Source organism: Danio aesculapii, chromosome 23 (genome assembly GCF_903798145.1).
Source record: "Danio aesculapii chromosome 23, fDanAes4.1, whole genome shotgun sequence".
NCBI lineage: Eukaryota > Metazoa > Chordata > Actinopteri > Cypriniformes > Danionidae > Danio > Danio aesculapii.
In genome coordinates, this window is record NC_079457.1 from 35,001 (window position 1) to 55,872 (window position 20,872).

At 45.0% G+C, this 20,872-nt stretch overlaps 2 protein-coding genes across 5 annotated transcripts in view; one reads left to right on the forward strand and one right to left on the reverse strand.

Annotated features, from left to right (window-relative positions):
- tgm1l4 (transglutaminase 1 like 4) overlaps positions 1–10,163 on the forward strand; it is a 36,340-nt gene extending 26,177 nt beyond the window's left edge. For all 4 annotated transcript variants that reach the window (XM_056449981.1, XM_056449980.1, XM_056449983.1 and 1 more), the window contains 12 exons: positions 573–764; positions 2,774–3,022; positions 3,097–3,215; positions 3,638–3,745; positions 5,155–5,332; positions 5,872–6,010; positions 8,303–8,495; positions 8,655–8,808; positions 8,983–9,267; positions 9,432–9,592; positions 9,677–9,813; positions 9,902–10,163. In XM_056449981.1, the coding sequence (XP_056305956.1) occupies positions 573–764; positions 2,774–3,022; positions 3,097–3,215; positions 3,638–3,745; positions 5,155–5,332; positions 5,872–6,010; positions 8,303–8,495; positions 8,655–8,808; positions 8,983–9,267; positions 9,432–9,592; positions 9,677–9,813; positions 9,902–10,046 (2,060 nt within the window). In that variant the 3' untranslated portion in view covers positions 10,047–10,163. The remainder of the gene's footprint in view (positions 1–572; positions 765–2,773; positions 3,023–3,096; positions 3,216–3,637; positions 3,746–5,154; positions 5,333–5,871; positions 6,011–8,302; positions 8,496–8,654; positions 8,809–8,982; positions 9,268–9,431; positions 9,593–9,676; positions 9,814–9,901) is intronic.
- A 2,309-nt stretch (positions 10,164–12,472) lies between these two features.
- On the reverse strand, positions 12,473–19,653 carry btr31 (bloodthirsty-related gene family, member 31). Its single transcript, XM_056449520.1, is given in 7 exon segments — positions 12,473–12,786; positions 12,789–13,085; positions 13,182–13,208; positions 15,378–15,501; positions 16,558–16,614; positions 16,709–16,965; positions 19,536–19,653. Coding segments are annotated over 6 exon segments (1,017 nt in total). The 5' UTR covers positions 16,964–16,965; positions 19,536–19,653; the 3' UTR covers positions 12,473–12,529.
- Positions 19,654–20,872: the final 1,219 nt, after the last annotated feature.

Below are 20,872 nucleotides of genomic sequence, written 5' to 3' on the forward strand. Positions count from 1 at the left end.
AAGTGCTCAATAATGTTCAGTTCTGGGTACTGTGCAGGCCATGTGAGATGTTCAACTTAATTTTCATCTTCATCAGACCGCTCTGTCTCCAGTCCTGCTGTGTGTATCGCTGCATTATCATCCTGATACACACCACCACCTTCAGGATGCAGTGTTTGACCCATTGGGTCCTTGGCAGTGACCCAGCACCCATCTAGCACCAGTATTAAGTCTAGGGAACGCCATGATATTGAGCCCAGACCATCAGTGACCCCCCCCCCATGCTTGACTCTGGGCATCAGCAGTCTGTGTGGGACGCTTCTTTGGGGCTTCTCCACACCGTAACTCTCCTGGATGAGGGAAACACAGTGAAGGTGGACTCATCAGAGAACAGTACATGCTCCACATCGTCCACAGCTCCAGATCTCCACTGCTGCACCACTGAAACCGGTGTTTGGTATTGGCACGAGTGAGGACGAGTGTGTATGCGTATGTTTGTGTGTATGTTTGTGTGTGTGTTGTCCCCATCAGCATTTCGCAGAGTAAGGTGGTTTACGTGTGTGTGTGTGTGTGTGTGTGTTTGTGTATGTCAGACTCAGTGCTGGCGGTGCGCTCAGTGGATCTGCTGAGGCTGCGGGATGGCCTGAACCGGCGACAGCATCACACTGACGGCTTCTCCAGCGAGCGGCTGATCGTCCGCAGAGGACAGAGCTTCCAGATCATGGTGGAGCTTTCTAGAGCCTTCAAACCCAGAGCAGACTCTCTACAGCTGCAGCTCAAACTGGGTGAGTACACACACACACACACACACACACCGACAAAATCAGATGTTGGTCAGTTTAGATCTACAATCCTCCTGTGTGTTGGACTCTGTCTGAGGTTTTCCTGTCTGCCTCTGTATCTTCAATCAGTCATAAGCATTGAGCAGCTGTGAACAAGCCCGTGTATTGTCCACCAGTAATCTGCAGCATTAGTGTGTGTGTGTGTGTGTGTGTGTGTGTGTGTGAGTGATGGATCAGTGTGTGACAGCAGACAGAGCGACGGTTAGTTCAGTGTTCAGCTGCTTTAATCTCTGTAATCTTCAAGGTGAAGTCAGTGTTCGTCCATCACTGCCACTCTTATTTCTCCAGAGTCTCTCACATGGTCCTCATGGGAATGGAAGAGTCCCGCAAATACACGTCTGTATTCCTGTCTGCTCAAATAATGAAATAAAGACTGCAGGATGGTGTTTTCACCACTCTCAGAAAGGGAATAAAGCGGTGAGACAGATAAAAGCAGACAGAAGACAGCAGAATACCCTCAGATTTAGGCTGCGTCTACACTGATCCAGTTAACAGTGTTTTCCTCTAAAAGCACTCAGTGTATTCATGTAGACAATAATCATTTTTTAATCCTTTAATTTTTCATATTTGAAGATGTGTGTGTACTGCTGTACATCCCTGTGTGTGTAATAAGCAGTGTGTGTGTGTATAGCTGCACAACACTAGCACACTCTTTAAATAAGGAATAAACCCTGCACCACTGACTACAGAGCAGCTTTAATCACTCACTGGTGTATGATAGAGCTCTATATTAACATAATATTGAAGTTATTTTAATAGCACACACATGGAGAAGGAAAGACCAGAGAGAAACACTCAGTCATGAAGAAACCCTTTTTAATTGATGGATACAATGAACACTGAATAACACTGAACAAGCGGAATAAAGGTGCGATATGCAGGACAACAGAGCTCTGAGGAGAGGGAGGCTCGGTTCATCTTTATACCTCTAGTGCTTTTATTGTGTCAAAGCAGCTGAACACAGATGAAGTTCTAGTAAATTCTTCATCAATTGATCATCATAAGCTTCTCATTGTGAACTGATCTCACTGTCGTCTCGTTTCTACCATTCTACATGGGTATACATTGATTCAGTTGGAGCATAGCGTTATGTATAAACCTCAGTGGTGCATTACTATATTAGCCCCTGGAGCTCCTCAAAGACTGTGCAGCTCAGCCATTCAGGGCTTCATATGCAGTCAAAAACATTTCAACATTTATACTGTGTTTAATAGAGAGCCAACGCAGTGCTGACAGAACCGGTCTAATGTGATCATAGTTCTTAGTTCTAGAAAGTTCTCACCACTGCATTCGATAACAAAACAGCTACAGCTACTAAACCAGCCGTTTACAGTGGAATCAAACCAAATCAAGCTTGTTTATAGTGTAGTGATGTTGTGTATATGCAGACTCTGTGGTCTCCAACAGCTCCGGGCTCCAGATCTCGGGTTTATAGTGTAGTGATGTTGTGTATATGCAGACTCTGTGGTCTCCAACAGCTCCGGGCTCCTAATCTGGGGTTTACAGTGTAGTGATGTTGTGTATATGCAGACTCGGCGGTCTCCAACAGCTCTGGGCTCCAGATCTTGGGTTTATAGTGTAGTGATGTTGTGTATCTGCAGACTCTGTGGTCTCCAACAGCTCCGGGCTCCAGATCTCGGGTTTATAGTGTAGTGATGTTGTGTATCTGCAGACTCTGTGGTCTCCAACAGCTCCGGGCTCCTGATCTCGGGTTTACAGTGTAGCGATGTTGTGTATATGCAAACTCGGCGGTCTCCAACGGCTCCGGGCTCCAGATCTCGGGTTTATAGTGTAGTGATGTTGTGTATCTGCAGACTCTGTGGTCTCCAACAGCTCCGGGCTCCTGATCTCGGGTTTACAGTGTAGTGATGTTGCATTTCTGCAGACTCTGTGCTCTCCAACGGCTCCGGATCTCAGGTTTACTGTGTTATAATAATGTTGTGTTTCTGCAGACTCGCCGGCCTCCAACAGCTCTGGGCTCTTGATCTCGGTGCCGCTGGTGGAGGATCTGGAGGATCGGCGCTGGGAGATGAAGATCGTGGAGCAGAAAGAGAACCGTGTCCGTCTGGTGGTCAACACCCTGCCCAGCGCCTCCATCGGCTGCTATAAACTGACCGTGGTGTCGTTCTCGCCGCGGGGAAAACTGCTGTTCCCCTGCACACCTGATGACATATACCTGCTGTTCAACCCCTGGTGTGAAGGTGCGGGTCAGGAGAGCTGTGAATTAGATTTATTAGTAATAATAATACTAATGATCATGTGTGTGTGTGTTCAGATGATCCTGTCTATCTGGATAATGAGGCGGAGAGGAAGGAATACGTGCTGAACACCATGGGCAGGATCTACTACGGGACCGAGCAGCAGATTGGAACCAGAACGTGGAATTTTGCTCAGGTGAAGAAAACAGCTTGATTTAATCGATGATTTTAGTCATGAGACATATCGTCTGCACTGAGCCCTAGTAGAGACCATTTATGGTAATGTAATCTGACTACTTATGGATTACAGTACATTTAGATTACTTTACGGTAACATAATCTGACTGCATCATGATGATTTAGATGACTTTTATCATAGCATAAATTGACTACGTTTAGATTACATTTAGAGTAATTTATCGTATCATAATCTGATTACATTGGATTACATGTAGATTACTTTTATGATTGGATTTATGATGGATTACGTTTAGGCTACTTTTGTTTTAGTGTAATCTGAGTCCAGGTTGGTCTAACTGTCGTTGTATACTGAGTCTGTGTTTTTTTGTCTTCGTTCTCTTAAAAATTGTGTTTTCATCTACATTTGATATGTTTCAGTTTGAGCAGAATATCCTGGAGGCCTGTCTCTTTCTGCTGGAGAGAGGGCGAGCGGCTGTGACCGAGTGGAGGGATCCGGTGATCGTCTCCAGAATGGTGTCGGCTCTGGTGAGACGCTTTAAGGAGAAAACTAAAGGAGTATTATTGGGGAAGCATGTGCTCGAGGATCTGAATCAGACACAAACTAACCCAGTGTTTTCACCTTTGGATTACTGAGTGGAAGACTCCTGTAATCAGTTAATGATTACTAATTACTTGACAAAATCTGTAGTTTATATAATCTGTTAGATTACACATTTATGGTAACGTAATCTAACTGTATTTGGATTACATTCAGATTACTTTTATGGTAGTGTAATCTGACTACTTTTGATTATATTTAGATTACTTTTGTGTTAGTAAAATCTGAAAACTTCTGGATTACATTTAGATTACTTTTATGGTGGTGAATTCTGACTACTTTTGGATTACATTTAGATTCGTTTAATGTTAACAATCTGACCACTTTGGATTACATTTACATTACTTTTATGGAAATATAATCGGACTACTTTTGGATCACATCTAGATTACTTTTATGGTAGTGTAATCTGACTACTTTTAATTACATTTAGATTACTTTCATGGTACTTAATTCTGACTACTTTTGGATTACATTTAGATTACTTTTATGGTAGTGAATTCTGACTACTTTTGGATTACATTTAGATTACTTTTATGGTAGTGAATTCTGACTACTTTTGGATTACATTTAGATTACTTTTATGGTAGTGAATTCTGACTACTTTTGATTACATTTAGATTACTTTTATGGTAGTGAATTCTGACTACTTTTGGATTACATTTAGATTACTTTTATGGTAGTGAATTCTGACTACTTTTGGATTACATTTAGATTACTTTTATGGTAGTGAATTCTGACTACTTTTGATTACATTTAGATTACTTTTATGGTAGTGTAATCTGACTACTTTTGGATTACATTTAGATTACTTTTATGGTAGTGAATTCTGACTACTTTTGATTACATTTAGATTACTTTTATGGTAGTGTAATCTGACTACTTTTGGATTACATTTAGATTACTTTTATGGTAGTGTAAACTGACTACTTTTGGATCACATCTAGATTACTTTTCCGCTAGTGCTCGCTGACTACATTTAGATTAGTTTAATTTAATATTACAGTGGATTATTTACAGAATAATGCACTCTATGCTGTGGATTGTTAGACAATAATGCACACCTGAGTTCTAATGGCCACTCTAATTAATAATTCAACAACATCAGATATTCCTTAAACACTAGAAGTGCAGATGACTACATTAATGACAAACATTAAACAAATATTGTATTGTACTGTATTACAAACCCAAATACAAACAATATAAATGAGAAAATGAGCAGAACCAATGAATCATGAACAGTGTACTGCCATTGTGTTGATAATAGGAAATGACATAATCCAGAATTAAACTTCAGTAGATATGAAGGTATGAATAAATGTGTGTGTTTCAGGTGAACTCAAACGATGACCGCGGTGTGCTGATGGGAAACTGGTCAGAGAGTTTTGAAGGAGGAACGGCCCCTACAGCGTGGAGCGGCAGCGGGGACATCCTCAGACAATACTACAGCAGCAAGGGGACGCCGGTGCGCTTCGCTCAGTGCTGGGTCTATGCTGGAGTCACCTGCACAGGTGAGCTACGACACCCATAACACACACACACTGCGCCAACCGGAGGATTCTGCAAGCTTTGATTTCAGTATTATGATGACGTATTTCTAGATGACACTGAATATTGAGAAGAGGGCGGGGTTTATTTTTAGGCTTCACCTCTCACTGTTCACTCGCAGCACATTAGCAGTTGGGGAGGCATGTCACTATCCAGAGCTGATGGAGGAACATACAGTGGAGATCGAAATGAGGGAACAATGTTTAAACTCTTTGTTGACTTTATTTTGAGAAATAATTATATAATCTTGATAATCTTACTCAATAAATTAGGTACTTAAAGAAGAGGGTAGTGCAGAGGGCTTTACTTACAGAGATATTCAGTCAGGTTTACATCAGGACTCTGGGCTGCCATTTCATCACTTCAGCATTAATATTGTTCATTATTGCAGCATTATTATATATCATATATTGTTTGAGTAATGTGTGTGTGTGTGTGTGTGTGTGTGTGTGTGTGTGTGTGTGTGTGTGTGTGTGTGTGTGTGTGTGTATGTGTGTGTCAGTGCTGAGGTGTCTGGGTATCCCCACCCGCTGTGTAACAAACTTCTCCTCGGCTCATGACACTGATCTCTCTCTGACCACCGATATCTACCTGGACGAGAAGCTGGAGATGCTGAAGGACAAGACCAGCGACTCTGTCTGGTACACACAGACACACACACTTCCTCACACACACTTCATCATACACTCTTCTCCTGTTTTCCGTACAGCAGTCTCAGATCTACATTTAATAGACACCAGATTTGACTGATTTGCTGTAAGCCTTTAGGAGGCGTTAGACTTTGTGTCACATAATAAAACAGATATCTGGCTAGAGAACACTACAGGCACACTGAGTTCCTGCTGCTTCTGTAAACATTTGATAAAGACACTGTTATCTAAGCGGGCACCCGACACACATCACTGAGAGTTGTTATGTTCACCAGCTGATGACGGGGGTTGATGGGCCCTGGAGCTGTGGCAAGGGCCGGAGAGCACTCCTAGCCGTAGAGCGAGGTGGACTCAGAGATGGCTGTGGAGCTTGCCACTTTTAGGTTGTTAGCTGGGGGCTAGCAGCAATGGAGTGTGAGAGTTTAGTTCCAGCCTACACCTGTTCCTCCATCTTTTTGGAAAAACTCAAGAGAGGCGAGCAAGGTGACAGTGAGAGTGTGTCTGGTGACAGGGGCTGTGGGTCTGGAGTCTCTGGCTGCTGAATAATGTTGTCCTGGCTCTTTTCCTGGAGATTATCTATGAGTGCTGAGTCTTGATGCTGTTCTGATATCACAGTCTGTCTGTGTTGAGCTCAGTGTGCAGGGTGCAGTGTGTCCATGAGCAGGGGTTGTTGTGTCTGCGTGGCGTTATCACTGTCCTTGTGAGATGCGTCAGCCTCAAGTCCACTCAGGAGCTGATTTGAAGTCCTGTGGTCATTCGGACATTTACTAGGAGTGTGTGTGCCATTTGGGTTGGGTTCAGGGGCACACACAGACAATGGATAATGGAGGGAGAAACCAAGTTTGTTCGGATGAAGTCGGTCTGATGTCAACAGTTGTCTTTGGTTCCAGAAGAGATTGAAGTTGTCAGTGAAATTCAGCTCTTTCCTGTTACATGTTTTCTGCAGCCATACATTTAGACCAAGCAGCCGTGAAAACATATCTGTCCCTCTTGTAGCGACACTGTGGTCCACTGATGAACGGCTGAATCTTCAATCTTTCGGCTGTTTCCAAGAGCTCACAGAAATCTCTTGAGCAGTTCTGACTGTTCCTTCCGAATATTCTTCCCCACATGGATGATTATCCGTTTTGCAGTCTCGTGCTTCTGGGCAGCACGGTGGCGCTGTGGGTAGCACAATCACCTTACAGCAAGAAGGTCACTGGTAAAAGTCTCGGCTGGGTCAGTGTGTGTTTCTGTGTGGAGTTTGCATGTTCTCCCCGTGTTGGCGTGGGTTTCCTCCGGGTGCTCCAGTTTACCCCACAGTCCAAGACATGTGGTATAGGGGAATTGGGTAAGCTAAACTGTCCATAGTGTATGTGTGTGAATGAGTGTGTGTGGGTGTTTCCCCATGATAGGTTGCAGCTGGAAGGGCATCTGCTGCATAAAACATATGCTGAAAAAGTTGGCGGTTCATTCCGCTGTGGCAATCCCAAGATTAATAAAGGGACTAAGCCGAAAAGGAAATTAATGAATGAGTCTTGTGCTTCTTCAGAGTTTCCTCAAGCTCTTTGTTTACATCAGAAAGTGTTGCATGAGGGAAGCAGTATGTCATTGTAGATTTGCTCCTAAAATTCCTGATTATTGAATCTCCAACAATCAATGTTCTTATCTCAGGTGCGATCGGAGCAGAATGCCTAGTCGGTCTTGAGTCTCTGTTCCATGCAGAGTTAGCTGCTGAGTCATGCGATCTCTGTCTGCCTGCATTTGGGGATTCTTCACCCATATTACTCAATACTTCATATCTGTTCTGAAGCTGTATTTGAGTTCGAGCTGTGTTTGGGTTAGGTTTTTCGGCAGCGAATGATCTGACCCCGTGAGTACCCTTTAATCTCGCACCCTGTTTATGCCATCCTTTATCACGCTCATTTGTTTGCTGTGAGGGTCCACAATAAAGCGGTCCTGCATGACCCGGCAGTTCTGGTCGGTTTGTTTCAAGAACTGCAATATTTTGAAGAAGTCTGCAGCAGGGAGATCTAGAGGCATTTTCACAGCTGTGTTTTCCCATCGCAGGAATGTGAACAGCTGGTAGCGGGAGGATGTTTAGTCCACAGCTATGCTTTTGTTCGTTTTATTCCAGAAAGTTTGTAAATTCAGTGTTGGTCTTGAAGCGGTGTTGTTTGAGGCCTGTGCTGATAGGCTGAAGGTAAAATTAGCATGGAGCACTCTAGTGAAGCTGTTTGGGGGTTATTATTGTGATAAAGAAATAAACTGAGCTGAACTGAGTGCTCTGCTCTGCTCTATCAGGAACTTCCACGTGTGGAACGAGTCCTGGATGCGGCGTGAGGATCTGCCGGCTGGTTATGGAGGATGGCAGGTTGTGGACGCGACACCACAGGAGCAGAGCCAGGGCTCATACCGGTGCGGACCCACACCAGTGTCTGCAGTGCGCAGCGGACAGGTCAACCTGAGGTTCGACACACCCTTCGTCTTCGCTGAGGTGAACATACACACACACACACACACACACACACATACACCAGTGCTGCTGTCATGCTCATCTGCATCTGACTAAACATCTGTGTGTGTGTGTGTGTGTGTGTGTGTGTGTGTGTGTGTGTGTGTGTGTGTGTGTGTGTGTGTGTGTGTGTGTGTGCAGGTGAACAGTGATAAGATCTACTGGCAGAGGAACGCAGACGGCAGCTTCAGTCAGGTCAGTGTGGAGAAGAACAGCATCGGCCAGAAGATCAGCACTAAAGCTGTGGGCTCCGACACACGAGTGGACATCACACACCTGTACAAGTACCCGGAGGGTGAGAACACACACACACACCCCCCAGTAGTGTGCACACTTGTGTTCTCCTGACTCTCCCTAAGTCCTGCAGGCTCAGAGGAGGAGCACATCACTGTGGAGACTGCCAGAGTTACTGTAGAGCCCTCAGTAGTGTGCACACTAGTGTTCTCCTGACTCTCCCTTTGGTCTACAGGCTCAGAGGAGGAACGCATCGCTGTAGAGTCCGCAAGCAGATTCGGCTCCAGACCCACGCTGTACCCGTCCCCCAGCGGGACCGATGTGAGCCTGGAGGTGCAGATGTCTGGAGCCGGACCCCGGATAGGGGAGGACGTCCGACTGTCCATCGTGCTGAAGAACAACAGCTCCGCGCAGCGCTCCGCTAGTCTGCTGTATGAGGCACTGGTCATGTACTACACCGGCGTATTGAAACAGAGCCTGAAGAAGGACAGGATTACCCTGGAGCTGCAGCCCAGAGAGAGTAAGTGTCCGCACATCACCCGACTCATGCTGCAGGCAGAATAGTGCACATATCACAGCTTATTCACTTATATTCATTCAGAGGACAGATGAACAGAAAACACCAGCTGAACTTCCCTAGAGACAGGATTAAGGTTGTGGTTAATGCTCTCTGTTCTCCTTCAGCTAAGACTATCCCCTGGACTCTGCAGTATAAGGAGTACAAGGATCAGCTGGTGGACCAGGGCGCTCTGATGCTCACGCTCACCGGACGGGTCAGCCAGACCAAGCAGATTCTGGCCACTCAGTTCAACTTCAGGCTGCGCACACCCGACCTGGTGCTCACTGTGAGTCTGCCTTAACCAGAGTTAACTTGTGGTCCGATCTGTGCAAACACGCATTAATATGAGCGGTACTCTGCTGTGCTTCAGCCTCTCCAGGACGCAGTGGTGGGTAAAGAGATGAGCGTCAGGATCTCCTTCCAGAATCCACTGTCACAGGTCTTGAAGAACGTCTTATTCCGCATCGAGGGTCTGGGAATGCAGAGCGTCAGGAAGATCAGCTATGGGTGAGACGCTTAACACAGTGTGTGAATCTTTATACTAGCATCAACACAGCTAATCATCTCCTCCCGTGTGTGTCTCCGTGTGTGTCAGTGATGTGGCGCGGCTGGGCACAGTGTCTCTGATAGAGAAGTTTACTCCCACAGTCTCCGGCTCTCAGAAGCTCCTGGTCTCCATGGACTGCCGTCAGCTCACTCAGGTTCACGGTGTGGCTGATATCACGGTCAAAGCAAAGTGAAACAGCAGTTTACTGTAAAGCCTCCGCTGTCTCATTACACTGACTGATCAACACTAATAAGAACTCAGTATTTGCCTTCACAATGGATGAAAGTCAACAATAAAGAGTGTTTATTCACACACTGTCTGTCTGTCTGTCTGTCTGACTGTGTTTATTCACACACTGTCTGTCTGTCTGTCCCTCTGTCTGTCTGTCTGCTGTGGGGTTTATTGAAGGGGATGCAACATCAGCAATACAGTTAACATGTGTCTTCATTTACATGATCACAATACAAACCAAACGTTTGATAATGTCAGATTATTAACAGCTGAGATGTTAAAGAAAGATTGTTTAAATGGTGTTAATGGTGTTAATGCAGAGCAGCGCTTTCACCCAGTGATATTAAAACCAATCTGTGTCAAATTTAATTATAGCAGATTTGAAAGGCAGCAGCAGCATCCACATTTGGACGCTGTTTGGACAGAGCTGTGTGTCGGTATAGTGTTTCCAATATACTGCACTGCACTACACTTTAATAATGCGGCTGACATAGGAATACTCCACGCTTCCATACAATCCACACTGTTTACATCGATTATAAGATCAGTCTGGTAAAGGATTAACATCTGTGTTTACATGATAGACTCTTAATCAGAGGATTGTCTGAAATGGTACTGATTAACCCTCTACGAGCACTATAGAGGGTGCATAGGGCCCCGCATAAGCCCTCTCACCTTTCTCACAACAGGTCCCTCTTGTCACACTTACTATAGGTCGCCCCAGTCCTCCCCCTCCCTACAGGTCGCCCCAGTCCTCCCCCTCACTACAGGTCGCCCCAGTCCTCTCCCTTACTACAGGTCGCCCCAGTCCTCCCCCTCCCTACAGGTCGCCCCAGTCCTCCCCCTCACTACAGGTCGCCCCAGTCCTCCCCCTCCCTACAGGTCGCCCCAGTCCTCCCCCTCACTACAGGTCGCCCCAGTCCTCTCCCTTACTACAGGTCGCCCCAGTCCTCCCCCTCCCTACAGGTCGCCCCAGTCCTCCCCCTCCCTACAGGTCGCCCCAGTCCTCCCCCTCACTACAGGTCGCCCCAGTCCTCCCCCTCACTATAGGTCACCCCAGTCCTCTCCCTCACTACAGGTCGCCCCAGTCCTCTCCCTCGCTACAGGTCGCCCCAGTCCTCCCCCTCACTACAGGTCGCCCCAGTCCTCCCCCTCACTATAGGTCGCCCCAGTCCTCTCCCTCACTACAGGTTGCCCTAGTCCTCTCCCTCGCTACAGGTCACCCCAGTCCTCTCCCTCGCTACAGGTCGCCCCAGTCCTCTCCCTCGCTACAGGTCGCCCTAGTCCTCTCCCTCGCTACAGGTCGCCCCAGTCCTCCCCCTCACTACAGGTCACCCCAGTCCTCCCCCTCCCTACAGGTCGCCCCAGTCCTCCCCCTCCCTACAGGTCGCCCCAGTCCTCCCCCTCACTACAGGTCGCCCCAGTCCTCCCCCTCACTATAGGTCACCCCAGTCCTCTCCCTCACTACAGGTCGCCCCAGTCCTCTCCCTCGCTACAGGTCGCCCCAGTCCTCCCCCTCACTACAGGTCGCCCCAGTCCTCCCCCTCACTATAGGTTGCCCCAGTCCTCTCCCTCACTACAGGTTGCCCTAGTCCTCTCCCTCGCTACAGGTCACCCCAGTCCTCTCCCTCGCTACAGGTCGCCCCAGTCCTCTCCCTCGCTACAGGTCGCCCTAGTCCTCTCCCTCGCTACAGGTCGCCCCAGTCCTCCCCCTCACTACAGGTCACCCCAGTCCTCTCCCTCGCTACAGGTCGCCCCAGTCCTCTCCCTCGCTACAGGTCGCCCCAGTCCTCCCCCTCACTACAGGTCACCCCAGTCCTCCCCCTCACTACAGGTCGCCCCATTCCTCTCCCTCACTACAGGTCGGCCCATTCCTCCCCCTCACTACAGGTCGGCCCATTCCTCCCCCTCACTACAGGTCGCCCCATTCCTCCCCCTCACTACAGGTCACCCCAGTCTGCGTCTGGTCTTAATGGTATTAAAATCGGAGTATTACACTTTAGGCTGAATACCTGTATCTGGCTAAATAACTTATATTATCTATTATATTATGTATTATATATTACGTACTGTCATCATTACAAATGCAGCACAGGAGGCACTGTGGTTAGCACTGTCGCCTTGCAGCTAGAAGGTTGTCCCAGCTGGTCCAGGTGTGTTTGTGTGTGTGTGTGTGTGTGTGTGTGTGTGTGTGTGTGTGTGTGTGTGTGTGTGTGTGTGTGTGTGTGTGTGTGTGTGTGTGTGTGTGTATGTTTCCCAGTGCTGGGTTGTTGGATATGCCAGAGTAGTTGGCGGTTCATTCTTCTGTGGTGACTGTCTGATATATCAGGGACTCAGCTGAAGTACAGTGAGAGAGTGAATGAGAAACCCAGCGCTTGTAAAATATATTAAAACAACAGAACACCCACAGTTAATCCAGCTTTAATAATCAAACTCCTCCTGCTGTTAATCTGAGCTGACATCGATTACAACAGGTGTGATGATCAGTGGCTTTGAGTTCTTACCATCATCATTTAGACATGGACTAAAGTATGGATAGAGTGTTTCAGTGAAAGTCTGAGCTGTGAAAGAGTAGATGTGAGATCTGGCATCCACATTATAAAAGGAGACCAGACCCTTCTTATAATCCACAAACACTCCAACCTTCTCAGGGCTCGTCCACAGCGAGAGAGAGACAGGTGGAGATTTCAGGGCTTCATATTGTTTCCATTCCTCAGCCACACTGTCCAGAACCCATTCTCAGGACTCAGTATGATCTGCCCTTTTCTGCTGATGGATTCTTTAGCTACTCCTACAGTCCAGTCAGTCTTCCCCTTCAGCTGCACCTCATAGTAAAATTTACCAGAACTGAAGCCCTGTTTCCCCAGAACACAAGCCGTTTCATTAAACCTCTCTGGGTTTTCTGGAATGTTCCTCTCAACGTATCCACAACTGACTTGTTTTTCATCATCAGACAGGATGAGAAATGGATTCGCCGTGTCATGATCCAGAGTCACATCCACTGAGGGAATCAGACATTATTAATCCACTACAGAACATGTGTCATAACACACATCAAGAGTTGTAAATATAAAAGAGAATGTCAGTCAAACTGTACCTGCATGTTTCTGTACCAACTCCAACCCTGCGGACACAGATGACAATAGAAGCTGCTGGATTCTTTGTAATAATAGTTCATGTTAACACTTTAACTTTCATGTTCTAGTGTGATTAAAGGAGTGGAGACTAAAGTCAAGAGCAAACAAACGCAAGGTCAATGCAATGTGGAGAACATCAAGTTAAGCAGAAAACACAGCTCAGAGCACATGATGAGTGGAGTCACTGCAAAGAAGATGTTTAACCAAATTAGCAAGACTCTTGCAGTTAGTCTGCACAGGCTGTAGCGATGCTCAGGAGACTGTATTACTCACTGAGTGATTATTGTACCCTCAGGGGTGTAGTAAATGGGGGGAAAGGGCCACAGAGTGTATAGGCCCTGGTAATTTAAAGGCCCAGTGATAGGTTACGGGGGGCTCAGAGATACCCCCACTCTTGTCCACTCTGACATTGCTAACGTTTCCTCCTCAACCACCGCTCTTCGTTTTTTATTCCAATGGGCCCTCTTCAAATAATTGTGCGTAGAAGTGGGCCCAAAACAGCTGGTGACGCCCTTGTGTTCGCCGAGTTATTCTGTACTCATTCAGTTTCAAGTGGGTAATCCAAAATCTCAAGTTCACCTCAGATCGCTGCCCTGATCTGCCTGTGAGCACTCCGGTCAGAGCTTCCCGCAGTCTCAGACTCACGTAAAGTGCACATGAGTTAGCTATTTATATACATGTCGCCGTATACACAACATTTTTAACAACGTAATTAAAGAATAGCCTCCTCTCTACAGTCCAAATAGAGGATGTCTTTACGTATTTAACATTTTTCAACTCAGGCTCATTCTGAAAACGCAGTCCTGTGGACGTTTCTGGAGAGCGCAAACTACGCAGCTGGAGGTAAGTATGGCTGCATTTAATTTTTTAAGCGAATGCTACGAGGCGGTATGCTTATCTCCGTGAGGAGGGCTTTCCTGCCGCAACCAGTTTGTCCAGGTAGCTCGTCGTGTACAACGGCAGACTTGAGACGCAGAGAGGAGTTGACAGAGACGATGATGACAACCGGGTTCGAGTCTGGGAAAGAGCGGTTTCAGGAATCAGGTAAGACTAAAACAGAATCTAAAAAATCAAACGAATGAGTGAACAACAGGGTGAGAGTGTGGTAAAATCCGAAAACGTGGTAAAAATCAGACGAGGGCTTTTATTTTTCTGGACGGATTTTGTAAACCGTCGGCTGGGTTTAGGGAAGTAAGCGGGCGGGTGGGTCAATCGGTAAAATTGGTTGGGTTTAGGGAAGGAGGAGGGTGGGTTAGTCGATTGGCCGGTCGCCCAGTTAATCGTTTAGTCGGTCGACAGCGGCCTCTGGTGGGTTTACGCGAGAACAGCACGGGCGCGAACGGTACTCGCGAGAGACATTTGAAATGCAAAAAAACGCACACAGCGGCCTCTTGCAGATTCACGAAAACAAAGACTGCAGAAATACGGACCTACCGGGATATATTGCGAGGTCTCCAGAAACGTCCTTGAGACTACGTTTTCAGAATGAGCCTGGGTTGACATTTTCCCCTACTGAAAAAAACAGCTTAAACCAGCCTAAACTGGTTGGCTGGTTTTAGCTGGTCGACCAGCCTGGTTTTAGAGGGGTTTTGGCCATTTCCAGGCTTGTTTCCAGCCATTTCTAGCCTGGTCTTAGCTGGTCAGGCTGGGAGATGACCAGCTAAAACCAGCTTGACCAGCCTAGCCAGGCTGGGAGCCCAGCCAAAACCAGCTATGTCCAGCTTAAACCAGGCTGGTCAAGCTGGTTTTAGCTGGTCATTTTCCAGCCTGACCAGCTAAGACCAGCCTGGAAATGGCCAAAACCCCTCTAAAACCAGGCTGGTTCGACCAGCTAAAACCAGCCAACCAGCCTAGGCTGGTTTAAGCTGGATTTTTCAGCAGGGTCAGAAAGAGCAGTCATCTGGGAATCAGTACTGTCGCAAGCTTAACTGGCGCTCTAGGCAAACAGCGATCGTGTGTTCATGCTGACCGTTTGCGGACGAAAGTGAAGAGCCAGTGGGGATGGTGTTGTTGTCATGGACTAAAGTGAGGAGCGGGGTGGAGAGGTGGTTGTGGTTGTCTCCATGCCGCCCCTAGCAAGATGCTGTCCTAGCCGATCGCCCACATTTCCCATGCCTAAATCCGCCACTGCAGGGAACGGTGACTGGAAGACTTACGGATGTTTTGAGAAGCAGGCATGATGAACAGTAATGACACAGCCAGCAGGACCACCAGACTAGCAACTATCCAGTTTGACATGTGGAGTATTTGAGATGTAGGAAATCCACTGGAGGCAGGAGGCTGAAAATGAAGAACATTCAGTTCCAGGATCAGTTCTGAGAAGATGTGGTATTATTTTGACCAAAAACATGAGCAAATGGCATTTCTAAAAGTATAGTCTTACTGATGGAGTGTTTGTCAGCTGTGTGTGCAGCAGTGTGTGTAGTGTAGTGTGTGCACAGTCATGCTGGAGGGATGGACACACAACAAGTTCTGTATTTTGAATTCTCCTGACGTGAAAACAGGATCCAAACCCCAATGATTTTGAGGCTGACAAGAACGTGATGTAGCAGTGTGGTTTTCCCCGCCTACTGAATTGATTGACAGGCATGTATTAACATGTCTCCATAGTAACGTGTATAAACATGTTCGCAAGAACAGGATTGGCAAAGAAACTGGGATTAAAAGATCTGTTCAGCTCTCTGTGATCATCAGCAGCTTGTGTGTGTGTGTGTGTGTGTGTGTGTGTGTGTGTGTGTGCGTGTGTGTGTGTGTGTGTGCGTGTGTGTGTGTGTGTGTGCGTGTGTGTGTGTGTGTGTGTGTGTGTGTTTGGGTACTGTGAACTTTGTAACAGTATTAGTGTGAGATTCATCATTTCAGAAAGGCTTGAATAAACTCCAGCACCAACACATCTAATAACAGTACTGTGGTATTTCTGACTGATGGACTGGATCTCTGCTTCATCTGCATCTGTCTCTGACTGTTATCTATCTGACCTAATGCCTGAGAAACACACACGCATGTGAGAACGGTGGGCGGGGAGAACCAGCTAATTTGCATTTAAAGGCACAGGCTAGAAAAACAGCTCCACTTTGCTTTGAGCTGAAATGGGGCATGTTCTGCTTTATATACTACATGATCTGCTGGATATGTTGAGCTGAAACTTTACAAACACATTTTGGAGACACTAAAGACTGATCTTACAGCTTGTAAAGGAGGTAAAATCAGAGCCCTTTAACATCTTAGGGGATAAATAAAGCTGATCTGGGTCCCAGTAAGGTAATATACAGCTACTTTAAGAATTGATGTTGTTATTTGTACTCAGTATTAAATGGAGTTTTGATTATTTTTGCTCACCTTATTCGAGTCCTCTGAGTGGCGGATCTCTTGAATCTTCATTCTGTCCTCCGTCGTCTGCTGAAAATGGAAAAGGATTGAAACACTGGATGAGTTTAAAAGGTAGAGCAGCATGTAAACAGATAATAAATGAACAGATATCACACAACACCTCAGATTCTGCTGGACTGCTCTGCTGCTTAAAGTGCTCCACCACCTCTCTCAGTGCGATGTTGACCTTCAGATCAGGCTGTTTGCTGAATTCCTCTTTACATAAAGGACAGCAGCAGGTGTGTGTGATTGTCCAGTATTTGTTCAGGCAGGTTCTGCAGAAGTTGTGTCCGCATGGAGTGGTGACTGGATCAGTGAACACATCCAGACAGATGGAGCACTGGAGCTCCTCATTCAGACCACTGGAGGACACCATGCCTGAAGAGGTAAATAATGGATATAGGTCAGCTACACTGCTGAGTTTAACAATGTGGATAATATTGATGAGATGAAAGACAAAACAGGAGCATTTTTAAAATTTAGTCCCCAAAATTGTCCTAGTTAGGTTAGCTTAGTCTGATTTGGTGTTGTTATTAGTTTATGTCTGTGTTCTCATTTCTTCTTTAGATGTTATGACAGGTTATTATGTGACTCTTTTACACACAGCTGTTTGTATTTGGGTCTCTGTATTGTCTTTGTGACTTGACCTTTTTCAGTGTGAAAACAGTGATGATTCCTGCACACAAAATGAAGATCACATGTACACTGTGGGGTACCGCAGGGCTCAGTTCTTGGTCCATTACTTTTTACATTATTTATACATTTACATTTGATTTTTAATCCTTCACTTTCGCCAATTGGTGAAGTTATTTCCTCTCCGCTTTCTCCACTGGCTTGCTTGGTTTGGGACTTGTGGAGCTGCACATGGATGGATTTGCTCTTCAGTGTTTGGATTTCAGCAGTGAATATTAAACCACACTGAACTGAACTCAGAACACTGAACACTGGACAGACTCTGTTTCAATTCACTGTAATCTTCTATGTGAAGCTGCTTTGACACAATCTACATTGTAAAATTGCTATACAAATAAAGGTGAATTGACTTGAATATATATTACAGCAAGGCGTTATCATTAAAAACAGTTCATTTCCACTGTTATGCTGATGATACACATATCTCACATATCTCAGTTCAACCTGATCATTTGTATGAAATTATAGGGGAGCGCGAGGCACAAAGTAACTCGGGGTAAAATGTAACACAGAGTTTTAAGGTATTTGCTCAGGGTTGACCATAGCCATGCTTCCGTGGTTTTCACCACAGTGTCGGCAGACATCTTCCTGCCAATTATTGAAAAAGTTCAGCGAAATTTGGATGAGAAACACAGGAGAACCCATTTCTGCAGCATGAAGTATTTTTTTTATTTTTTCCATTTTTTATTTTAAAAAAAATCTGTGAAAGTATGTTAGTGTAATCCTATATTGTTATGATCACCGTCCTCTAGGCTAAAAGATGGAGCCATCTTGAACAACACACAGAGACTGCAGGCCAGTTTTGAGGAAAACATGACACAGCGGGGTTAGATGTAACAGGGTGTTACAGTGAAGCCATACACTGTTGGACACCAACTAAATGATCAAAATAATTGTTGAATTGTGAGTGTAACTTTGAGAACTTCTTAAATTAAAATGTTTTTAATAGAAAATATTTTTAATAGACAAAAGATATATTTTATCGCTAATAATGCAAAGAAATGTGTAGTATAATAATGGATAAATGGATAATAATGCAAATAGATTAAAATGTGTTTATCCAATAAACAAATACATGAATAAACACACTGTGCCATTTAGAATACAAAATAAATAGAGGAAATTACTGAGGAAATATAGCTGCTATTTAAAGTAAACTGAATTGAAATTAATTGTATGAAATCTGCCTTTATACGCATGTGTTACAGCTAACCCCCTGTCTGTTACAGCTTGCCCCGCAGGTGGGGTAAATGGTGACATTTATACTCCTGGCACTATTGGGAACCACAGATCTGGAGATCATAATTCCAGTGCTCATTTGTAGGAGAGGCTTGTGTGTTGTTGTTGGTACAAAAATATGGTTTGTTTAACCCCATTACATTGTTCATCATTTGACCAAAACCAAAGTGTTGCTTTGTGCCCCGCTCTCCCCTATAGCTGATATATTAACATGGATGAATAAAAACTCTTGCTTATTGGACCCAAAAATCTGTAGCACACAAAGCCAGAACACTGACCCGTGATGGACTCTCAGGTCAGTCCTCATAATCAGTCAATAATTTAGCGGTGGTGTTTGATGGCAGGCCAGATCTCCAGCATCTGTAAAACTGCATGTTTTTCATCTTTAAAATTAAACTTCCACATGTACCATCAGCGTCTGATGCGGAGAAGATTACTCCTGCTCTCATGAGCTCTGGGTTACACTGCTGTAATGCATTATTATCTGTGTCCAGTAGGCTGCATCCTGATCTTGGTTTAAAAGTTGTGTGTGATTACACTATGATCTGGCACAGGTTAAAGTCTCTCCAGCTTGAATATGAGGCTGAATATGGCCTACGGCCTGCCCGATCACTTTAGGGTGGAACAGTGACCTTTGGACCTGTCTACCTGCTACACTAGGGTTTCAGAGGTATGCTTGATAGAAAACTAAACTGCATCTCTGTAGAAGGAAACACTTTTGAACATTTGGAAACTTGATGTGAGCCCGAGAGCAGAACATTATGATGATATTACCTCTACACGTGTGAAGGACAGCACATTTTATATTAGAGTCCACAAAATAAACAGCTGATGTGTGATTTCATCTGTTTCTTTCATTAGTTTATAGTGTCTTCACAGTGTCTGTTTCTCTGCTGTCCTGTCCTGAGTGCACATGATGCTGCTCTACAGTAACTGGCTGACTATGTAATTATGCACTATTGTACCATTTCAGAGTTTACCATTGTTAAACAAGATCTTACATTTCTCAAACGTACCTGTGAGTGAATATCCGCTGTTTTCTCCAGATTCAGGAAGGTTTTGTCTGATTTCTGCTTCTGCTTTCTCTGCAGTTTTCTTTCACTTTCTGTCTTTCACTCGCCTGATGACGTCACACTGAAGCTCCGCCCACTGTCTCATTTCCTGAGGAATAGCAGCAGCGCATGGACAGGTTTTTAAACACACACACACACACACACACACACACGCGCGCAGTATTATAAAGATATATTTTGAATAAATTATACAGGACACACACGTGTAGTTCTGAAAGTGTTGTTGGCTTTGGGCAACAACATACTCAGAGCAGTTTACACTATCTGCCTGTACAACATTCAGTCTTTAACAAATGCTGTTTAGTGCAGTTCCTCTTTTTCACAAGTATAACAGTAATAATTTAACCAACATGATATTAAATGAGGCGCGTTGAAGAGGTCTGAAGAGTAAAATATTCTCAAACTGCTAAATCATAGCTAATGTTTAAGAAATTGTATGAATTGACACAGTTATTCACTCATTTGTGAAATATTTAACAGATTGCTGTGAATCTTTATAGCATAAGTCATGCCAGCATGTGAGTAAAATTCTAAATAAACCAGTGGTCTTATATATATTACATCTGCACACAGGTACAGGATCTCTTTTCAGGAGACAGTTGAAGAGCTAATTATTAGCCCGAAACTTTTCAGATATTTCCCAATGCTGTTTAACACATTTTTAATCGTGAAAACCGCCGTGTCATCAGAAACAGACGGAAAGCCTACAGTAAAGTAGTGAGTAAAAGGTCAAACAGCTCCTGTCTAGTGCTCCTTCAGCTCAGATATGAGGAGTGTAGTGTCTCTGCTCTGACAGCTGGTGGCGCTAGAGCACTGTTTTACTGTTTACAATCCGCCGTGAGCGAGTGAAGCAGAAGAAACACGCAGAATAGTGAGGATAAAACAGTGTTTAATCTGTAAGAATATCAATGCTGAATGTGATTTCCTCACTGAAGACAGCATTACTGCTGGAGCTGACGGAGAGACGAGCTCAACACAGGTGTGTGTGACCGGGGGAAATCTTCACTTTATTATTCTTCTGAGTCTGTGTTGACTTCTCTGGTTGGTCCATTCATTTGGTCCTCACACTTTATCATCAGCTGGATTTATTCTTAACACGTTTCCTCTTTTTGAGGTTCAGTCTGCAGCTCAGAGATGAACATTCACACAATTAAAACACCTTTATTGTCACTGCAGACAACGAAATGTGCTAGAGGTAAAGTTAGTTTAATATTCGGGTATTCAGACTTTCTCCTTAATATCATTTCAGGAAAGGATTCTTTGCACATTTTAAATATAGG